Source organism: Sardina pilchardus, chromosome 18, assembly GCF_963854185.1.
Source record: "Sardina pilchardus chromosome 18, fSarPil1.1, whole genome shotgun sequence".
NCBI lineage: Eukaryota > Metazoa > Chordata > Actinopteri > Clupeiformes > Clupeidae > Sardina > Sardina pilchardus.
The window spans coordinates 8609783-8631853 of record NC_085011.1 but is presented as its reverse complement, the minus strand read 5'-3'; the positions used below and the strand labels follow the sequence as shown (position 1 = coordinate 8631853).

Sequence of the window (22071 nt, the reverse complement as noted above, 5' to 3'; positions counted from 1 at the left end):
GATCCGGCACGCGATTGAAAGCGATTCCATGGATGCAGTTGCCATGGCGACGGCGGGAGCAGTTAGCGGCGGGAGCAGTTAGCGGCGCGCCGCATGGCGCCACCCTCCTCCACTGTGCCGGCTCGCTCACTGTACACAAAACCGGTCACGTGACATTTATGATGATGATGAAAAGAGTGGGGGGGTGGAGTTGGGGGGGCATCCTGTATAGCTTTCAAACAGCCTGACAAGATGGGGGTTGATTAATATGACAATACAGTATGACAAATAAATGGTATTTACAATTATCGTTGTTAATAATTGGATGTTTTACTGCAAACTGATATTTTGTTATTCTAATTTAAACTATTATGGCTTCAAGATACCATGACTATGACACATAGTCCATAGAGATGTAGTAGGCTAAGAGTGGGAGAGCGCATCCATGTCAGTATGTCTTTGTAGATGCAATGTGTCCACCTACACTCACACACACTAAGTGCACTCATAAGTGGAAGTGCACTACACACTGCAGTCCTGCCTATATTGGTGTTGGAATGTGTACATTTGTAGCTCTCTACGTTCATCAGAAGAAGCACAACAGAGCCAGTGTGTGTGTGACGTATCGAGAACTTGGGCTGAGTTTTCAGTCTGGGAGTCGGACAGGCTTTTATTTAAGGCACGGAGTGTCACAGGGAGTGGCTTGTCTTCCTCCTTTCATCCTCCCACTCAGGCCCATAAAGAAGAAATGTGGTGTGCAATTACTGGGGAATAAATCAGCGTCTCAGGGTGACTTCCAGTAAGGAAGGCAATCCCGCTGCTTTGAGGTGGGGAAGCCATGGTGGTTTAAGTCTAAGTTTATGTTTACATAATGAGGCCACCGTGTATATAAATTACTTCTCGGTCCAGCAACATGACTTGTATGCTTGGGCACTTGCGAACAACGGAAGCCCTTTGAAGCTCACAGAACTGAGGTCCCAGCAAACACTGAGATAACCGTGACTTCTGCGAGCTCCTATGGCTTCCCTGTCTGCACGACAGTGATAACAAATCTGCCATAAATCATGTCTCGCCCTGTAATGTAAAGCACAGTAGCCATGACTCTGGGTATCACAGAACATATTGTACTGACCTCTTCCTGGACTTCCTTCATGATAACAGCATTGCACTGTTCTAATAGATTTTCTGGGAAATAATTTGGGATGTTGTTCACAAGGGTGTCAAATTCACGATATTGGCCCCTAATTGTTCTACCCCCTGTAGATGTTATACTTTATACAATATTTGCATGTAATGTTGGTCTATCTTCTGTCATATGACAAATAGCCTAATAACTTCTTGCGATATAAAACTATTCCGTATCATATCAAATCAGATAAAGTTTTGTGTAGCTGTAAGCCCCTAATTAGAGCCATGTTGGCCCAATGGATTACATTACATTACATGACCACCCTATTATGGTTGATCTGCTAGACCAGCAAAGCTCTTGCAAAATCATTTCATCAACTGGTTACCCAGTTTACAATGGCAACTCAGCTAGTTTTGCTTGTCATACCACCTCGATCTGGGCATTTTAGCTGTTGCTGGTCTACATTGCTGGTTTAGCATGGACATGCCAGCTTAGGTAGCAAACCAGCATGACCATCTTCTTACACCAACAATGTCAAGCTTTGCAGGCTGGTCACCAGCATGATCTTTCACCAGCTCTATCCCACATGACAGGCTGGTCACACAACCAGCTTCGTCATAGCATCACACCAACATGTCCACCATGGTGGCCCAATCAGCTACATCAGCAAAGACCAGCAAGAGCTAGAAGAAAACCAGCTACCAGTATAAGATGCTGGGATGTTATTTTACTGGGCTTGTTTGACTAATTCTATTCTATTCTGGACTCTGTTTGACATGAACACAGGCTTCCACATGGCATCTTCCAGACATCATGTCCACAGAGTAGATTACAAACCTGTCCAAATTCTGAAAATCAATACTTTCATGATCTACCTAATATTAGCCCATGCTTTATCTTTGCATTGACCCTCCTTGTAGGAACAAATGCCTCTCCTAACTAGACGATTGGCTCTCCTAGACTACAATTATAGATTAGGTATTACTGACGCATGAATGTTCAGTCTGCCTAATCTTTAATCTGAGATTGATGGGAGGGCTGGCTTCTGGCAATTACAATGAGCATTATGCCAAGCTGTTTTCAAAGTGCTGGAAAAAGCCTATTGATTTGTGCTTAATTTCATTGAGGCTAAAACACTGCTGGCTGTGGCCTGGCCACTGAGGAGCGGTCGCTGTGAAATTACAGATGCCTGCGAAAGCGCTCCACAAATCAATAATGGTGTAGAGGGCCGTTTGTATGTCTAACATTCCCTCCCGCTCTGGGCTACTTCAAGGTCACAGTTTCACAGTGTATAGAGGTTCAGGGACAGTCCAGTCTCAGCCTGTCCCATCAGTGACATCAAACAAAACCACAACTGGCAGAGGAAATTCATAGCAAGTGATGTTTGTTGTCTTGATGGGTGCTGCTTGATGGATCACTATTGGCTGTTTGGGGGGCTATTCTTTCCTTGGCTGTATAATTACACTTCACTACACTACACTACACTACACTACACTATTTCAGCATTCTACCAACCTGTTTCTTGGTATCATCACTTAAAATATTGAAAACAATTCAAACCAACATTAAAAGAACATCTGTATGGGTGGATGGCATTCATAGACCACCTCATGGATGGGGGGGGGGGGGGGGGGGGTTACGTTGTTTTCATTCCACACGTAAGCTTTGTAACTGTTGACTTGAACAACGTGCTTCATACCGACAGATATTGTAGCCACGCCCTCCAAGCAGAACAAAACAGCGACGACAGCGCGCTCAGCTCATTCAGCACTGGAGCCACAGACCGCGTACAATGACAGAAGGAGCTAACCAAAGTCTGTGTCCGTTCAGATGATGTCAGGGAATATATTTCGTTGCTCAGTTTAATGCGTTGGAGCCTTTTCACATTCGCTTTTCCAAAGGCATCTGCATTTCCACTGTGTTTCTTTGACTTTGACCACTCTGAAAATGCCTTTTCCACCCATAAACCTCCATCCACGGATTTCCTCTCCTGGGAAGGAGCTCTTCAGGAAAAAGAAGTCAAACCTTGTGCCTACTCAACATTTGTTAGGAAGTAAAATGAAGGATGAAAAAGACTCTGATCGAGAGAAACTGTCCACGTCGTGGCAACTTAGCAGAAAGCCGCAGCAACAGTTGAGTAGGGCGTCCGCTCCCAGGTCGGCTGCTAACGGAGAAACCGAGAGCAAGCACTCCGGTCTCGCTGTGCCCAAATCAATGGGCAACTCCTGCGACAGCGTCCCACGGTCTAGTTCCGGTGAGTCCGGGGCGCAGAGGAGTCAAAAGTACGCCTCTCGAAGTTCGCTCGGCAAGGAGGAAGGGGAAGAGGAGATTCGTTTCTCTCTGAGCCTAACACCAGAGGCAATCCTGGTCATTCAGAAGCGCAATTTGGAGAAACAGATGATGGCCAAGCAACAGAAATGCTGCGCGTCAGGAGACTTCAGACACAGGCGGGTTTTCCCTTCCAAGAGGACGCAAGGCGGCTCCAAAAGCACTGTGCCGGTAGCCAAGCTCGAGACTCCAGGAGATGACATCAGGACGATTGTCAAGATATCCCTCCTGAACGACCAGTACAAATATGACGATGTCGAGTATGAGGAAGAGGATGGAGATGTGGATGAAACAGTCATGAGGAAATGTAAAGAATGGCTCAAAGGTGTAGAGAGTGCTGCTGCTTTTGGGAAAATAGACAGACTGTCATCCCTCCCCCATTTGAAAAGCTGACAAATGACTATTCATTTGAACTCTGACCCGAGCTGGAGACACTTTTAGTTTAGATTTGATTATGGTTCATAAGACATGAACGAAAAACGTCACCCACTTAGTTGCCACAGCCACAGTGAACTGAGAGATGTTGAGTGGTGTTTTGATTGAGCTTGTTAGTCACACGACTGTTAAAATCCTCTTGCACACTGCTGTCGTTATCATTTTGGCTTCTTTGTGGAAATGTATATTATTATAACATGTGATGTGAGTGAGAATGAAGAATTTCTAAATGACAGCAGCTATCTTGATCTTCTTGCCTAGAGACTCTTCCTTTGTGCCAGAGAACAATAGCCTCCTGAACGGTGTCTATGCGCCTTAGCGTAGAGGGGACAAATTATCTTTTGTAAACAATATTATTTATCGCTATATGCCGAGTTGATGACACGGGACAGCTATTGTTACCCAATGTTCATAACAACCCGTGTTTGTACAGTATTTATTATGCAATCTCACAAGGGTCAGGGGACCCCAAATGTATTGCTTTTTTTCTGTCACTTTTAAGTATTTTGTAATAAAACTTGTTAAAACTATATCTTTGTTTCAAAGTATTAATGCTTTACAATGGGCGTCTCTCATACAATTGCACATGTTTTGGCATGGTATTATCTTGACGTTTTAGTTATCTGTTGTAAACAGGCTATGACCGCGTAATAGCCTATTGTCATTCTGCATAAAGTGTCAAAAGTCAAGGCGTGCGAAGCATGTCACCGAACCATCCCTGCCATCACCACTTAGTCTATTTGGATTCTTTGTTGCAGCTAAGCCTCTTATGCTCAGTACTAAATGAGATTGAGGACTCCTCAGCGTGCTTGGATACCGGACAACATCTTAAATGGAAGAGCCACGCTTCATCTAAAGGGGAAATAAAGGGACAGGGAAAGTCGCCATAAATTCCGAACTAAATCACAAATTCTTTATGAAGAGCTCGGGCTTAGGCTAATTCAACATTCAAGTCGTCATTAATCAAAAGGAACACACATACACGTGTAGCGTAGTGACTCTTGGATAGGAGATCCTATATATTTGGAGATCCCTGAAAGTATTCTTCATTTACGCTGTTCAATTTGGATGCATGCAATCAGCTTTAATCCATAAGTGAAAGTATAGGCTTTACAGTGCGTCCTTACATGTCTATGGCAACGCTATGCTTGCGCAGGCGCGTGAACTTAGTCTACTGTTAAACAAGCCCTTCAGTGTATTTCAATTAACAATCAAGAACACCTCTAGTCTGTTTTTTTTTGCCAACATTTCCTTCAAGAACTGCAGCACTTAGTCAGTATTTAGGACTAGTTTTGGAACGGATAACAAGTGTTGAGATATGTCTGTTGGCATTGACTGATATTGAAACTTGTGCGTTATCCCTACCTTCTATAGGCTCTTGAATGTTTAGCAACGAGCTAAACAAGTGAAGAACTTTAAAAATAGACCTATGTCGCCAATTATTTGCAAAACTTTTTTTTATCACCTCATGCAAGCTTGCAAGTGACAACAGAGAATTGGAAACTGTATCCCTGGTGGTTGCCATAGTTATATTGAACCAACAATGGCGCATTGTGGGTGATCCCACCCATGTTTTAGGCTTTTAGCACAGACCTAGCACGCATTCCTCTATCACAGTGGATATCTGTAGAACGGTAGAAAAAAACTGTTTTGGTAAGTCTTTTCACCAACACACCCTCTCTATCTGTGTTTGTGTGTGTGTGTGTGTGTGTGTGTGTGTGTGTGTGTGTGTGTGTGTGTGTGTGTGTGTGTGTGTGTGTGTGTGTGTGTGTGTGTGTGTGTGCGTGTGCATGAATAGGGTGTGAAGGGGAAGGGGAATACTTCATCTAAGTATTTTAATGGTGAATGTTGTTTAATGTAATTGGCTAGTAACAGGGATACCACCTATGTGATTACATTTGTTTATAAGCTGTAGACTCTCTCTTTCTTGCTCTCTCTCATATGCATGTTTGATTGCTAATTTCAACATTACTTCCATCAAATTGCCATGTTTCCATATTTCCATTTACAGGAGCCTGTCCCTCCCATGGCGTATAAGTCTCACAGAGTTCACCAAAAATGCACTCTGCCCTCCATACTGGATACATATGCATCACATGATCTTAAAAACAAGGTAAACACTTTGAAACGTGAGTGTGCAATGCGTAGCTATGCTCTAGGTAACCAACCATGGCAACATTGCCATCTCAAAATAATCATTTCATGAAAAGATAAACAAGCGACACTTGGTTGTGGTTTGACAGGTCCTTACAATTGTTCTTTGTGGAGTATAGATTCTCTGAGTCTGTCGCCCCCTCATCCTCATGCATGTCTGCATGTTAGTCAACAGAAGGCTCTTTGCACAAGGACAGACCACTCTGTGATACTCTGATGTCACAACATGTTCTAACACAGCTTCTCTCTCTCTCTCTCTCTCTCTCAGCACCTGTGTGCATGTCCGTGTGTGGAGTGTGCAGTTGTGTAACTGTTAGCCTTTGTGTTGCCTCAATAGCCATATTGTTTGGAGGCCACTGTCCTCGCCACCAAGCAAGCTACTCTTCTGTCTGGTGTCATTCTTCATCTGTTGCCTGAGTGGGGTCTGTGCTGTTCACACGTACCGTCTTTGTCTAGAGACCTTACATCATTCCTTATCTGTTTGTTTGTCCCAAGACATCAGCCTCAAGAAGTGTGTGTATGTGTGTGTGTGTGCACGCACAAGTCAGAGTGTGTGCGAGAGAGAATAAGAGGCAAAATTAAGCAACTTTAGAAACAGACGACAGTCTCCTTGGTTACAAACTGCAACATACCTTTTTTTAGTCTGCCTTGTTCTCCCTTGTCGCTTTCTTTTTCTGGTGGCATTCTTTCTCCTCTAAGTATGCTTTCAGAATGTTCATTTACCACACACTGAGTGTTCCATTCTTTTTAAGTTTGTACCCTCTATCTCTCTCTCTCTTGCTCTCTCACTCCCTGCTCCCTCTTTCATCCCTTTGCAGGCCCTCTGGCGGTCTGGGCTACCCCACAAAGCAAAGTCTGCCTTGGGAAGGTGTAGACTGCTGATATTTGGCTGAGGTGTAAACTGAAGGCAGAGGCAGCTTCAGGATTGCTTGTTCTTGCTCCCTCTCATTGTTGACTTGGGACTGAATGGTCGGATGGATGGATGGATGGATCAACTCAGACAGACTGTGCCGCTCTGATTCATGGCAGTGCAGCCTTAAGGCTGTATGTGTGTGTGTGTGTGTGTGTGTGTGTGTGTGTGTGTGTGTGTGTGTGTGTGTGTGTGTGTGTGTGTGTGTGTGTGTGTGTGTTTGTGTGTGTGTGTGCGTGCGTGCGTGCGTGCGTGCGTGCGTGCGTGCGTGTGTGTGGTGTGTGTGTGTGTGCGTGCGTGCGCGCAGATGTTCCTCATGTGCTTGATGACATCACTCCTGGCCGTCCCTCGTCACCGTGCCCACTGGGAGACGAGATTACTGCCCGTTTGCCGCGCTGCGCCCCATTCGCCTTTGCCCTCTCGGTGCCGTTGCTGTGGCGATGGCGCTGATAAATACTGCCACCTCTCCAGTGCCCCCTTTGTGAGGGGTGACAAAGCACCCACTTCCTGTTTGGGCGCTCGCCCCATAAAAGGCTGGGAATGTGGTCAAATGGAGGCTGCCAGCGGGTAGCCTGGCCTTTTCCCTCGGGCTGGACAGGCAGTCAGTCAGAGAGAGAGAGAGAGAGGGACAGAGGGATAGAGAGAGAGAGTGCGCGCGAGAGAGAGAGAGAGAGAGAGAGAGAGAGAGTTTGATAAAGTTTGGGGGCTGATGGGAAAGAGATAGCATTTTCCTGCACCATCCTTCACTTCCTCCCTCCTCTTTCCCTTTTCGTGACCCAGTGATCTCATGGAGCAAGGCACGCAGATGTGGGAATGGCTTAAGCAGAGACCTTTTGCAAGACTTGCGTACACCTACAGTACATGCACTTGAAATGCAACACATGCACTGCACTCTAATGGCTTAAATTAGAATCAGAATCAGAATCAGAAAGCTTCATTTAGCCCAAAATGGGCAATTCAGTTTGACAGCCCCCCGTCTCATATGGGGGGCACAGCACTTACAGTAGATGCCACTGTTAGTCTTGCGCTGAATGTTTGCATGTGAGAGGCATGGTCATTGGTCAGACCCAAGGCTGGACGTGTCACTGTGAAGGTGCCACAGCCACACCAACCGCGTGCGGTCAGGTCATCTAATGCGGAGAGACACTAGGCCTAAATGCGCTGCGATGCCAAGCCCAGTAAGCCATGTGATCCTTTTACAGCCGCTGAGAAGCACAACACGCTAACCTATAGAGCTAACTAAGTGATGGGATATTTTAGCACTGATGCAGGTGGGGACGGTGCACGTTAACCAAGCACCGTATACAGTAGTCGAGAAGCCATGCGTGTGAGTCAGGTGTGGCCACAGAGGAAAGGATTTAAATGCCGGACAGGTAAAGTGATATTGTGTATCTGACACACTGGTGCCATGTTTAATTGTAGCAAGGCCTCAGCACTCATCCGGCTGAAAGCACTCCATATTCACACCCGAGCTGTGTTTAAATATGCATTACTGATGTAATTGGGGCTCTATTCGTGTAGATTCGTGTAGATCGTGTAGACAAATCACTGTCACGTACAAGAGATAAATATTCACTCTCAGACACACACACACACACACACACACACACACACACACACCACACGCGCACACACACACACACACACACACACACACACACACACACACACACACACACACACACACACACACACACCAGCCATACATACACACCCACATCTCAAAGCCACTATTTGAAGAGTAGGTAAAAACACCACCCTCGACCTAACTTTACAACATCGAAGACATTTTGTACACTTCAGTGTTCTTGGAAGCAGCATCAAATTTGCCACCAATTGAGAACCCACGGAGGAGGGCTTCATTGAATTCAACATTCAAAGACCGGTGAAGAGTTTTTGAAAAGAGGCAGTGAGGCACAGTTTGTCCTTGATTAAAGTTGCCAAGAGACCACCTCTTGCTATCCACAGGAGGAGCACCATTTCTTAAATATTCACTTCTATTTGAGATGTCTTTGGATTTGGAATAGGTTCAGCAGCACTTCATTCCAGTTACAACAGCATCTCTCCATTATTGCATTGTAAGGAAGGAGGCGTCAGTTGTGGTGGGTCAGCCTTAGCACAAGTTAAAAACGGCTCAGCACTCCTGGTCCAAACATCCCCATTGGTGAACTGTATCATCATATCTTAGGTCTCCTGGGTCTCCCTAAAATCATCAATAAAATGATCCTCCTGTTTTGAGACTGCTTAGCAAATAGTTATGTCTGTGGTCATTGCTGCTTTCCAGGTACACATTGTATTGTGTAACTCACCGAAAGCATTTTGTTCAATTGTCCCACGTTACATAAGGGAGAAAAAGGCTATCCGAGAGTGTTGCTGATGTTGGCTGTAATCTGTCATCAGTGCAGACAAGCCATGCTGTTTGTGCCTTTATGAAATTGTTTTCTGAGAAATTGAGTGGGAATTAAATGAGGTGAGTCCGGGTGATCATTGTGTGTGTGTGTGTGTGTGTGTGTGGTGGTGGTGTGTGTGTGTGTGTGTGTGTGTGTGTGTGGTGGTGGTGGTGGTGGTGGTGTGTGTGTGTATGGGGGGGGGGGGGGGGGGTGACACCATTAGGCTTCCCTTCATAGCAAATCCCCTCACAAGCGTTATGTAAGTGCTAATTTGTCTCAGCAGGAGATTGTCAGGACAGGACAGGTCTGTTGTCCCCCCTCGTAGCCTGATTCTCTATTATTCTTAGAGATTAAAGTGATTACTGACTCACAGGTTTGGGTGCCTGTAGTACATTGTGTTAAAGGGCTACAAGAGAGAGAATGAGGGGGGAGAGAAGTGCTTCTGATTAATCTACAGCACTGTTCTCATCTTCCTGGCAGGCACACAATGAAGCAAAGCCACTCACTCAGAAGACCTTCAGCTCCATCAGCAAGAAGGAGGCCTCCACCTTTCAGATGCTCATTGGCCTGGGCCCAGACCCTGACGAGTTGGCACAGATGAGGCACAAAGCGCTTCAGGATCAGGTAGCACTGCGGGCACAGGGCGCACTGGGAGACTATACGCCCCATTCAGGGTATGGGAGGGGTGATCCATCAAGACCCTGTTTCAATAGTGTTCCCACTGGCGCAGTGAGAAAAAAAAGGACTCACGTTTTTTCCAGTGCAAAGTCCTATGGTGTCGCTGCAAGCAACACCGGGTCATATGGTCGTGCGGGAATCACGTTGCCGCTGTCAGATCGTGTGGCCTGCACACCTGGCAGTGATGGATGCTTGTGGAGAATGGGTCAAAGCGGTCTGCAACAACAACAACAGCTCTCTGAGGAGGCACAGTCATTAATACACTGTTGTTGGCTTTAACAATACACATAGTGACGCACAAGACACAAAGTATATGGCCGACTTGATCTTAGCATGAATAAAGATAGGGTGATTGATACCAGCCAAGATTGAACACCTCAAAACTTGATCTGTTTTTCCTGTGTCTGATGCTAGGCAGTGACACAGCAGTCTTTTGTGAAGCATTCAGACTGTCAGAAGCTTTTGAGGCCACTCTCATTTAAAAATAGACAGAGAGCTGGGACTTTTCATTTAAGCACGGTGCCATAGCAGTTATCTTCTGGTTTTTAACGGATTATGTCTTTGTTGACAGTTTTATTTTTGTACATCCAATAAATGACGACACCCTGCATTAAATCGTATGACGTTCCTGTCCTAAATACAATTATTCTTGTATTTGTATTATTGTCTTTTAGCACCACCTAGAGGTGTACTGGGGTACGTACCGTCTGAGAGATGAACTGGCCCACCGCTACGCCACGCTGCTGAGGGAGAAGGTGCAGCGGCAGAGACGGGAGATCAGGCAGCGTGAGGAACACCTCATCCAAACTCAACTCAGCCGCACAAAAAAAGTAAAACCATGCAGTCATATACCTCTCAACTTGTGATTTTTCACATATCTCACTCACTGGAAACTTTATCCCTGACAACACATCCATCATAGCCACATCTTATTTATGCAAAACAAATATATCTACAAATACTGGTTACAGCTCTGACAGTGAGATTTAGCCAAGTCCAACATAATAAGATTGTTTTCATTATTGAACAAGATTGCAACACACAGTATTCTCCTACACGTGTTACACAAGCAGTTGCTCCAATTTACCAGTGGATGGTGCCACCTGCCTGTGTTGGCTGAGCCCCTCTTGTTTTATAACAGGTGTCCCATTGAAATATATATTCAATTGTCCATGCTGATCACTAGAATTGTGTCAGTTGCTTTTATATACTAGATTTAAAAAGCACTCTTCTCAATGGTTGACACATTATAACGGTACATTATAAGGACATTTGTCTCTGCTTACTGCTACAGTCACTGCTGTTTTGTTTTCCCTAACACGAGGACAGTGGGTGTCACTTTTCTTAAAGTGTCAAGATGGTTGTCCAAAGACCCCCCCCCCTGGGCTGGTTGACTTCACCCAGGGGAACTCTTGAGGGAAGCAGAAGAACAAAGGCCTGATGTTTTTAGTGTGGTGGTGAGGTACTGTTGGTCTCGGTGGCCTTACACATGAGAGAGACCTTGATCCCATGGTAATGAGGAGGCCAGTATGTCAATACAGTCAAGACCTGCCAGGCCTATCAAGCATCAACCCAATCAAGCACCAAATACACAAGTGTGAGAATCAAAGCTTCCTCTGACGACACCAAGAGATCCCACCCTTCACTCTATAGCCTCCCCACAGAGAACATCATGAATATTGATTAGGGCATTTAGTATTAGTTAACAACTTTCTTTGATTTAGACTTTCAATCCTCAGGCAAATGCCTGTACAGTACTGTAAGAAGCAATATGTAACTTTTGCTGTCCAGAAAGTGCTTACAGACGTAAACAACTAAGTCATAACAAAATCTTTACATAGATCTTTAAATTCTTCTCTCGCAAATTCTGATTGTCAGGCTTTTTATTTGTTTGTTTATCTCAGGCCTAGACCAGTACATAAATGAATATACTCAAATGCCTGACACAAACAACCAGTATGCATAGAATGCACAGACGTAGCCTACATTCTCATTTTGGAATTAGAAACTACACATTATCTTTAGTGGAGGAATCCATCTGAAACCTGAATATGTGTGTTATCAGGTCTATTCCTTAATTTTAATCTGTGATGGATAAATCCTGACTTTTAATTAGCGTGCTTCCTGATGTGTGTTACTCAATGACTAGAATCAATTTTAGTTTAACAATTGATCAAAATGAGAACCATAAATCCATGTTTAGAACATGTTGAAGATTGTATTGGCTTTGAAAGATAGTTGATGTTAGAAACACAATTACGGGTGCCACAGCAGTATGAAAAGAAAATAGTTTGAACCACTTTCCTTTAACACTGTCTTTCAGTGCCACTTCCACAAGAGCACTGAAGGAAGTTTGTCTGGTTTACCGAAACAGAGAGAATCCATTGGTGTGTACTAGTGATTGACGTTGATTTTGGCTGTCTGGACAGTAGGACAATAGTCCTTTTTCTTCCCTCTCGGGTGAGAGAGACTACAGAGGTTGATGATGGCCACTTTTAGGGGGGTGGTAGTGGATAGACTTGAGAGAGAGGATGGAGGGGGGGAGTGGGATAGTTGCCTGAGACAGATCCTGGCTTATCAAACCCCCTCCAATAAAAGCTGAACTTCTTCAGGAGGCCATACCATAATAGTCTCCTCTAATGACCTGCACTGGAGGGAGGACAAAGCAGCGGCTATAAAAAGCTTTATGGGCCTGCCGGTAGGAAACCTTTGGTACAAATTGCTGAGCAAATGAAACTGGCCGTTGTTTCCTCAGCCCTGGCTGGGCCTGGAGAGGGCCGTGAGGTGGGGGGTTCTCTCCTGGCTCCAGAGATGGGTCGGGCCCCAAATAGGCAGCTCCGAGGACACCTGCTGGGCCCTAATTGGTCCCTGCTGCACTTAACAGCTTCCTGTAGCTGTGTGTTTACTTCTCATTTGTCCCGTGTGCTCCCAGCTGCCCGAGAGATGGGCCACCTCTCCAGACTCTCGCCGTCGTTCTCACCTTTCCTACCTACTTACACCCTCCTCATTCACGCCGGCAGCCCTGGACTAGACCTTGTCTCTAACCCCCCCATTCCCCCTCTTTGTTCTCTGTTTTATTTCTCAGAAAAAGAAGAGTCTGGAAGGCCAGAAACTCAGCCACCTCACAGTTTCTCACGGTGAAACACGTTTCAGAGCTCTCCCTAAAACCACCCATTATCTGGTAAGCTCACCACATTCTGACCCCAGCCTAGTCTGTAAGGCTCATCAGATGTTAGTTCACCACCTGACAGTTTGATTTTGATTGAACATTTTCCTGACCTAAGCATGACATCCACAATGTTATTACACTATCTGACACACACATAACAGCTGGAAAGTTCAGCACTTCAACACTGCCTTATATTTTGATGTCATGGATCATTACAAATAAAAGCCTGTGCAGAATTATGTTATTTACTGTATTGTGTGTATATTTACTAAAAATACAAATAAATAACAATACACCACCACAGTGTCCACATTTCACTGTCATGGTCATTGTCACTGTCATGTTGTACACATGCCCCCATTCTCTCTATCAGATCCTGGAAGTGCAGAGCCTGCTGGTCCAGCTCGGCTATCTGAAGACCCGTCAAGAGCGGGAGCTGTTCAACCAGTGGGTGGACCAGCACCGGAGAGGCAGCAAGCTGAGAGGGAAGCTGAACGAGATGGGTGAGGATTTCTGTCTGGGCACTCTTAATGCACTCTTAATTGTAGTCTTTGAGTGTTGTCAGACTTTCACTCTGATTGATTGGTTGATTGATTGATTGATTGATTGATTGTAATGTTGACAGTGATTTGCAGCAAGTCAGCTCCAAATCTAGTGTTTGAGAGTCTCATGAAACGAGAATGTCTGCTGCCCAAGATTCACACCTCAAGTCATGACAAAGACCCTCAGGAAGAGGTAAGTCCTTCCCAAACTTCCTTGTAACTTATAATATGCTTCCAGTTACTACCTGAAAACATTTGTGGGTGAAATGTAGCAAGTCTTCATCATCACATGACATGGCAGTCAGCACTCAGCAGTGTTTCTGTCCAACATCTGCAAAAATGGGAGACATTTAACAAAACATGACCCTCTGACTTCTGTATTCCTTCCATGTATTTTTACCCCCCTCTGCCTCTGGCTGAGTAGAGTTATGTGGTACGGTACTCCCTGTCCTGAGCGAATGACGGTGGGCTTTTGGAGGGGGCAGTGGCTCTCCTTCTCCTGTTGTTCCAGTACAAACATCAGTCACTGCCACTGACTAATTTAGCATGGCGGCTGCTTTAGAGACGGACTCGGATTGCTCACGTAGCAGTGAGGTGGACAAACACCGTCCACCAGCTCCCCCAGCATACACACACATGCACGCACACATGCACGCACACAGGCACACACACACACACAGACATGCACGCACACACACGCGCGCACGCGCACACACACACACACACACACACACACACAGACATGCACGCACACACACGTGCGTGCACACACACACACACACACACACACACACAGACACGCACGCACGCACACACACACACACACACACACACACACACACACACACACACACACACACACACACACACACACACACACATACACACACAGCTGCTGCTGCTCTCTTAAGGGGGCTTTCCTCAGCTCATGGCAGCTCGGGCAAACATCACCCAGGGGTGAATGTCTAATTCATTTCACACACAAAAGAGCTGGAGCAATTCGGCCGAGGATGTCACCTCATCCCAGACGTGAGTGTTTGTGGTGTGTGTGTGTGTGTATGTGTGTGTGTGTGTGTGTGTGTGTGTGTGTGTGTGTGTGTGTGTGTGTGTGTGTGTGTGTGTGTGTGTGCATGTGTGTGAGACTGTGTGTGTGTGTGTGTGTGTGTGTGTGTGTGTGTGTGTGTATGTATGTGTGTGTGCTTCAATCTCCAATGTACAGCATTCTCTGGCTTCAAATAATCCTCTAAAAACAGATGTTTAGTCTACGATATGCCCTCTCATACACAAATGATGTGTCTTCATAAGAACAATAGAAAAAACAGACTATAATAACAAGTAGATTTGCAAACCCATAGACCACTCAAGTTGGACAACCTCATTCATTTTTTGTCTGTGGTTGTATGACATATCCAGTAGTATCCAGCATAAATATTAGGTATTAGACATAATAAGACAAGAAGAAAATGTGGAATAATTAGCAGCTTATAATGCACATTATGAAACAATTACAGAATAGTCCTCTATTTGTTGTGCCGACACAGTATCTCTCATTATTGTGCTAAACCGCTTTGAGCATTGTTTCGATTCCTGTCACACAAACACTTTGTTAGGGGGATGCTAAAGTCCATCGGGTGCGTGCGACATGTTAACTAAGGCCACCGATGGTGTTTGTGAGCACTTGCAGCTTGGTCTCTACCTCGCCCTCTGACATTAGAAGACCGGTTTGAAAAGCAGTTGGAAGAGTGGCACAAGTCAGTGTTGACAACTCTTCCGCCGGTGTGAAATCACCAGGCAAACATGGCCGACAGATGTCCCCCTTCCTCTCGCCGTTTGATATGCCATGGAACATTCCCCACAACGTTGCATTGCAAGCCCCAATACCCCCAAACCGCAGAGCTCCAGAGGACCAATAACATAATAATGTTGAGAGACATACATGAGTACTTTTTATATTTGGGGGTGAGACAAACCCTACATACCAACCAGACAGTCCGTATGTTTGTCCAGCGATGTCTGTTTGGTTTCTATGAAGGCTCCCTGAGTCATAATGTCTCATGGGCCTGTAGAATCTGACACCCATTTATTACCACTATGGGCAATTAAATATGTCTGTTTATACCACTGGGCAGTCTGGGACCTGATACAATGGAAAAGAAGAGTCCATATTAAAGAGTACCGTCTCTCACAAACAAAAGGCAAAAACAAAAAACAAATCACCACCGACGTCTAACTGAGTCAGGCTGAAAACCAACCGCAAAAAATAGCCCAAGCCTTGCCTTTCAGTCGCCACTCTCTCCCTCTCTCCATCTCTGCCCATACTCGCCCTTATTAATCACTCCTCTTCTCCGCCTGCGTTGTTTACCTCAGCTCCTCCATGATCGGGACGTGTGTGTGTTTCTGTGCGGCGTCCATCCATAGCGTTTGTGTGGGCCTGTTAGCTGCTGCACGGTGCTGTGAGTAAACGCTGTCCAGCTGGGATCCACTGCTCAAGGCCAGTTTGCACCCAGCAGACAAAGTGTGTCTTCACCCGGGTGCGCAGTGTTATCGGGTGTGAGCCGCACCGCGCCGAGGCTCCCCTTGAGAAGTAGCACATCATTAGGAATATATTAACAACACAACGCATATTTCACAGGTCACACAGGCCCCGCAAAACACAGGCTGGCTATTTGAGGGATGAAAGTGGCTGTAGTGTTTCTCAGGTGACATGCCTTATGCCTTAGGCTTGTGCACTCCTGACACTATGGATCCGTGTTGTCGATTTATATGGTTCAGACAGCATTGGAATGAAGCCGTGCTTTCAAAGAAAATGTGAATCTGAGATTTGGAGTGAGTCTGGATTTTTCCTCGGCAGGACATATGACAGGAGTTCTTGGTTGTGTTTGGAAGACTTAGCTGCAGTATTCAGATAATTCTGTTGCATAAAAGAACAAAACTGAATGCAAATCAGATGTGTCAGATTGGAATTTTCATCTTTACATGACTTTAATCTGCTCAAGTTCTGACCAAAATCCACTACTAAAACACTCACGTAAGGATGAATGGTATGCAAACTCCCTCTGCAAGTGGTCAAATGTCCGACACAAACAAGGACTCCGCACTAAGGTCAGCCAGTGAGGCTTCCCGAAAATTGCCCCATGAAGCGACTTTGTGAATTCTGCGGCCTTCTCTGTGTCTCAGTGTTTCTGGCTGTCTTCCACAGACGGCCGTGGGGAGGCTGGGGACGCTGGGGGAGAGAGGAGGCAGTACCCCCGACCCGGGAGGCAAACAGGCTCAGGAGCGGGACGGAGCTAAACAAATGTTTCCCAAGGCAAGTGTCAAACCGCAGGGGCAGTGAGCTCTGGCTGGACGGAGGTGCAGAGAGGCAAACACACCTGTGGGAGAAACCTTTGAATCCACACACACACACACACACACACACACACACTCAAACACACACACAAACACACACACACACACACACACACACACACACACACACACACACACACACACACACACACACACACACACACACACACACACACACTCACACACACACACACACACTCACACACACACACACACACTCATACACAAGCAAGCACGTGTGCACACACACACACACACACACACACACAGATATATGCATAGACATAAGTGTGCACACAAACAGCACCTATATGTTGCTGTAGACTACACAATCAATGTATATTTGTATATCCTGCACAATATAAATTGTATTCTTCCAATTACATGATCTGCCCATTTGAATAACTGTGCCAGTCAGAACGATTTGTATTACATTCCTAGAATTTCATCCCGAAGGAAGAGAGATAAAAAGAAAAGTTTGTTGTCTGTGAAACTACCCTCAGAGAGAGGCTCAGGGAGCAGAGAGCGGGCGGTTGAGTCCAGTGAGACAGGCCCTGGTCCCATGCAGACAAGCATGCCGGCTGATTTTTCTCACACCTCCGTGTCAGAGTGGATGTGGGCAAACAGAGCCCGGCCGGGGCAGGGGAGAGCGGAGGGGAAGGCAAACACACCGGGGCAGACAGGGCTGCTCAGAGCCACAGGCCAGGGGCATTATTCACCCCTCACGGCACTGACAGGCAGAGAGAGAAGGGCCACTACAGAATCACTACTAGAGTGTGTGTGTGTGTGTGTGTGTGTGTGTGTGTGCGTGATAGCTGGAGGATAGCTGATGTTCAATAGCTATAGTCAGTAGCTGTAGTTAAATATGGCTGATAAAATGCCTCTCGTGGGTTTCACTGTGTGCTTTTGGTCCAAGAAAACATCATTGGGCTTCTTACAGTATGAAAGAGGTACTGTATGGTAGAGATGTGATTTGATTTTCTGTGCTTTTCTCTATTTATTCAACACATCATAACATGTTGGACTGGGTGCCACAATTACCCTGTAAATCCACCATATTCACACCCAGTAAATCTACTGTATTTAGTGCCCTGTTTAGGCACAAGGGTGTTAAGGGTATAAGTGCATCTCCCCCAGAGGTTCCCACACCTCCTGGTGTAAAAAGAGGGGCTGAGGAGCACCGGTCAGGTGTTCAGAGTGACACCCTCGGTGTGGGAGGTGACGCTGTGCCTCTGGGACTGGGACTGTGGGGCCACCCAGCTTCAGCAGTTCAGTAGCAAAATGCAGTAGTTGTAGTTCAAAACATAATAGTCCCCAGCATGACATGAGAAAAATATGGGTGATACAGAGAATGTATGTGTTGTCTTTCATTTTACTTTGCCGTATTTTGAAATCCTTTTGATTTTTTTTTTAAGGAAATGGTTTGTCTGAGGACATGATAGATATTGTAGATGGATACTTTATTGATCCCCAAGGGGAAATTCAAGAGCTACTAGGATTGCTGCCACTCTCGTCAGTGCAGGAAACCGGATTTTCAAAACATACAGTATTGCATAGAAAATTAAATAATTGGTTGAAAAGGTAATGTGGCAGCTCATTCCAAACCATGTGTACTCTGACATGTTCACTGCACCTATGAAAAGGACATAGAGGAGCAGATAAGCTCATGTATGCTATTGTGCATTTTATGACTAAGCGTGACAATTTGTCCAGTGTTTTTAGAGACTGTAAACTTCATTTTCATTGAAAGTTTTAACACATTTTGAATTTAATGCCAGCATCAACAAAGTTGGGACAGGGGCTACACAAGGCTGGAAAAGTTGTGTAATGGTAAAGACAACAAAAGGATAAACATTGCACAACTAATTAGTTGAACTGGGACCATGAATAGGGGTGAGTGTCTTAGAAGTAAAGATGTAAGGGATAATCAACGACACGCCGTGCGTTTCTAGGAAAATAATGCACGTTCGAAGTGGTAATAAGGACCCGACGCCGCAGGCCGTCGCCAAAATAAGCATTTCCATTGGAATAAAACTGCACATTTGTGAACATGTACATTATTGTAATGGAGAATAATGGGGGGAAATGTAATGATGATGTCATCATTACAGAGGTCAGATTCAAAATGGCTCCATGTCTAAAATGAAACCTTAAAGTTTATTAAGTTAAAATTAAACTTTAGTCATAAAATTCACAATTGTTCTATCATCCTAACTAACATCTATCTTATTTCACAATTGTGTGTGGGGTGAGAATTGGACTTCCTTTGTATATTCACATTTGTTTGAAGTGAAATAAAGTCACTAATTCGTCCTAAAAGCTTAGCCAACCAAGTGAGATTAATTCTGTTTAAACATTCAGCAAAGTGAGATTAATCCTGTTTTACCACAGATGGTCTTGCAGCCAGTCAGGAGGCCCAAGTTTGCTACCCTGCAGCCCAGCTTTATGGACTCTCTCAGAAGTACTATCCTCCCAGTAAGACTGTTTATTCTTGACTTTTGACCAAAGCCACTTACAGAATATGAACATTGTGATAGTTACAAATTATTTATTTGTATATGTTTTGGCCATAGGTCTGTACGATACATTTAAAACCTATACATGCTTATTTTCCTGTCTACTTTTGCTTACATGTTTTGGCATTCAATGTATGGTCAGTCAAGTAAATACAAAGTGTTCACTCCGATAGACAGCCCCCAAGCATCCTGAGAAGAGGAGTGTAGATAGTTACCTGTTGAAGCTCCGACTCATGCACAACCTGTCTCTCACTCACATGGCCTACTCTCAAAGGTGAACAGACCCTCTTATGCACAGCACCATTTTCTACACGCTATTGGACACTGTATAGGAAATTGGCATCTTTTTAATGGATTCTTATGTTCCGCATAAATGGGATTGCAAGCACAGTTACACTTATTAGGGGTCCAAGCAGCGAACCTGTGAGAATCCTATTGTTTTTGTTCTGATTATTCTTCCCTATTATTATTATTATTATTATAACAGTTTCCAGAACAATGACTGGAATAGGTACATACACTACATTTTCACTGAAGGTCCCAGATCAGTGCATGTTTTCACAAAACAGGAATTAACACTTTCTGTCCATAGGGAGCACTATAATACGTCACGTTTACGTTTTTGCTCAGATCGCCAGAACTGTGTGGATTTTTTTTTTTCTTTTTTCGTCTCGTTCCTTCAGAGCTCTTGCATCCAATGAACCCAGTTACACCCATTCACATACTGCACATTTTTCCACCAGAATCACTGTAATGATTCTGTTCATTTATAATATATTTCTAAGGTCCAATTCTATTCAAACTTCAATAGCCGAATTGTACACACAATCAATATTTTGTACAATTCGGCTATGCTACAGCAGCCCCCACCTTCATTCTGTTAAGGGGCACGTATTTGCTTGGACCCCGACAGTCATTGCTTGTGGTTATATCATCTTAAATGGATAGAAAACCCACTTTATATGACTGGTGCTTAATTCTTCTCCAGACTGTTGGGGAAAGGTGGACCTATTTTAGAGGATGGATATGAAATGAGACATCTGGTGAGTATCATGTCCTATTCATGATAATTAGATGGTTCAAGGTTTTGAGAGATTAATACTCGGATTATTGACCCATTTTTCTACCAGGTTTAATCCAGATTTGAAAATGAATATATGAAGACAGTAGACCAGACAGACAGGCACACAATTACCTCTGACAAAAATGTGTGACTGTTAAAATATAGTCAGAAACTTTCATATAGCAACAATATATGGAAACTGATATGGGCTGTTTAGTCCAGGGGAAATAACAAATTGCCTTGCCTGTCCCGCAGATTGATTACATATCCCCTCACAGTACTGATTTCATGGAAGCTGATCAAACCACCAGAAAAACTCCTCTCCCTTCTCTGACGAAATGCCTCAGCAACATGACCACATCAGATGAAGGTGGAGACGAGGAGCCCATTCCAGCACTCTGCCCACAGTAATGCACCAACGACTACGTTTTACCATCATTTTACCACAAAACATTATAACCTAACTCTATAGAGCTCTATTATGGGCAGTTAGTGATTTATATATATTTATTAATTTAAGGTACGCCATGTCTTCCCACAGTACTGAGACTGAGTCAGACCCTCAGGATAGGGAGCCTTGTGAAGGAGGGATTGCTTCCGTCCACCAAGAGGAACCCTTGTCTATAAATGACTTGCTTCAGCAAAGCATATCACCCGTAAGAAAACTCTTATCTTATACATGACTTTCTAACAGTAATGATAAGGAAAGACTTACTTAGTATGTCTGCTTTACCATTTCATTCAACAGGTGGGAGATCACAGTGTGAAGATGTGGCAGAATTACAGTATGCTTGAGTGTTGTTTGTTGCATTAGATAACCTTGAGGAAATGCATGGTATGAAGACTCTGAAGAAGTCTGATTTGCCAGGATGTTGAAATTATGTGACAAAGAGCTGTTCCTGTAGATAAAACAACCAGCTGCTTCATGCTTTTGGCATGATCAGTAATTACTCACATTAGAAACATACCCCTAATTCATATAGCCACTTATTTGGAGTGATGACATTGCCCTGAATTACTTTTGGGTAAAACTTCTGCGCAATCTATTCTTACATGCTGTATTTTTATTTTCAAAATAAAATATTTGTACAATGTTTGTGCGATTATAACATGACATCTGGTAAAAAAAAAAAAAAGACATAGTACTAATAGTACAAATGAATGGTCCTTTTTTTTTGGATATTTCAATTAATACTATGTTGAAACATGGGATTGTATATAACCGGAAGAAGTAGGTGATTTTTTGGAGGTTTTATGAATAGCCTACCCCCAATCGTGTTGTGAGTGCGTTTCCTGCGCTTGCCACCTTGGCTTGGTGATTAACACAGACTTTCAAACTAATAAACATTGTCATTAACGGCGTCCGTTGACGTCTCAAGCACAATGGCGCAGGCCTACTGTGTTTTTTTTTTCTTTTTTTTTTTCAGATC

The 22071-nt window shown here is 44.5% G+C and overlaps 2 protein-coding genes across 2 annotated transcripts; both read left to right on the top strand.

The window, feature by feature from the left end:
* The first annotated feature begins 2887 nt into the window (after positions 1-2887).
* prr18 (proline rich 18) lies at positions 2888-4395 on the top strand. The gene has a single exon (XM_062519683.1). The coding sequence runs from the start codon at positions 3056-3058 to the stop codon at positions 3827-3829; it is 774 nt and encodes a 257-aa protein (XP_062375667.1). The 5' UTR covers positions 2888-3055; the 3' UTR covers positions 3830-4395.
* A 4797-nt stretch (positions 4396-9192) lies between these two features.
* On the top strand, positions 9193-21674 carry si:ch211-130h14.4 (uncharacterized). Its single transcript, XM_062520354.1, has 13 exons — positions 9193-9219; positions 9806-9949; positions 10678-10833; positions 13089-13184; positions 13546-13675; positions 13798-13907; positions 16914-17021; positions 19454-19537; positions 19752-19852; positions 20567-20621; positions 20897-21048; positions 21183-21297; positions 21390-21674. The coding sequence occupies exons 1-13, from the start codon at positions 9193-9195 to the stop codon at positions 21453-21455; spliced, it is 1344 nt and encodes a 447-aa protein (XP_062376338.1). The 3' UTR covers positions 21456-21674.
* Positions 21675-22071: the final 397 nt, after the last annotated feature.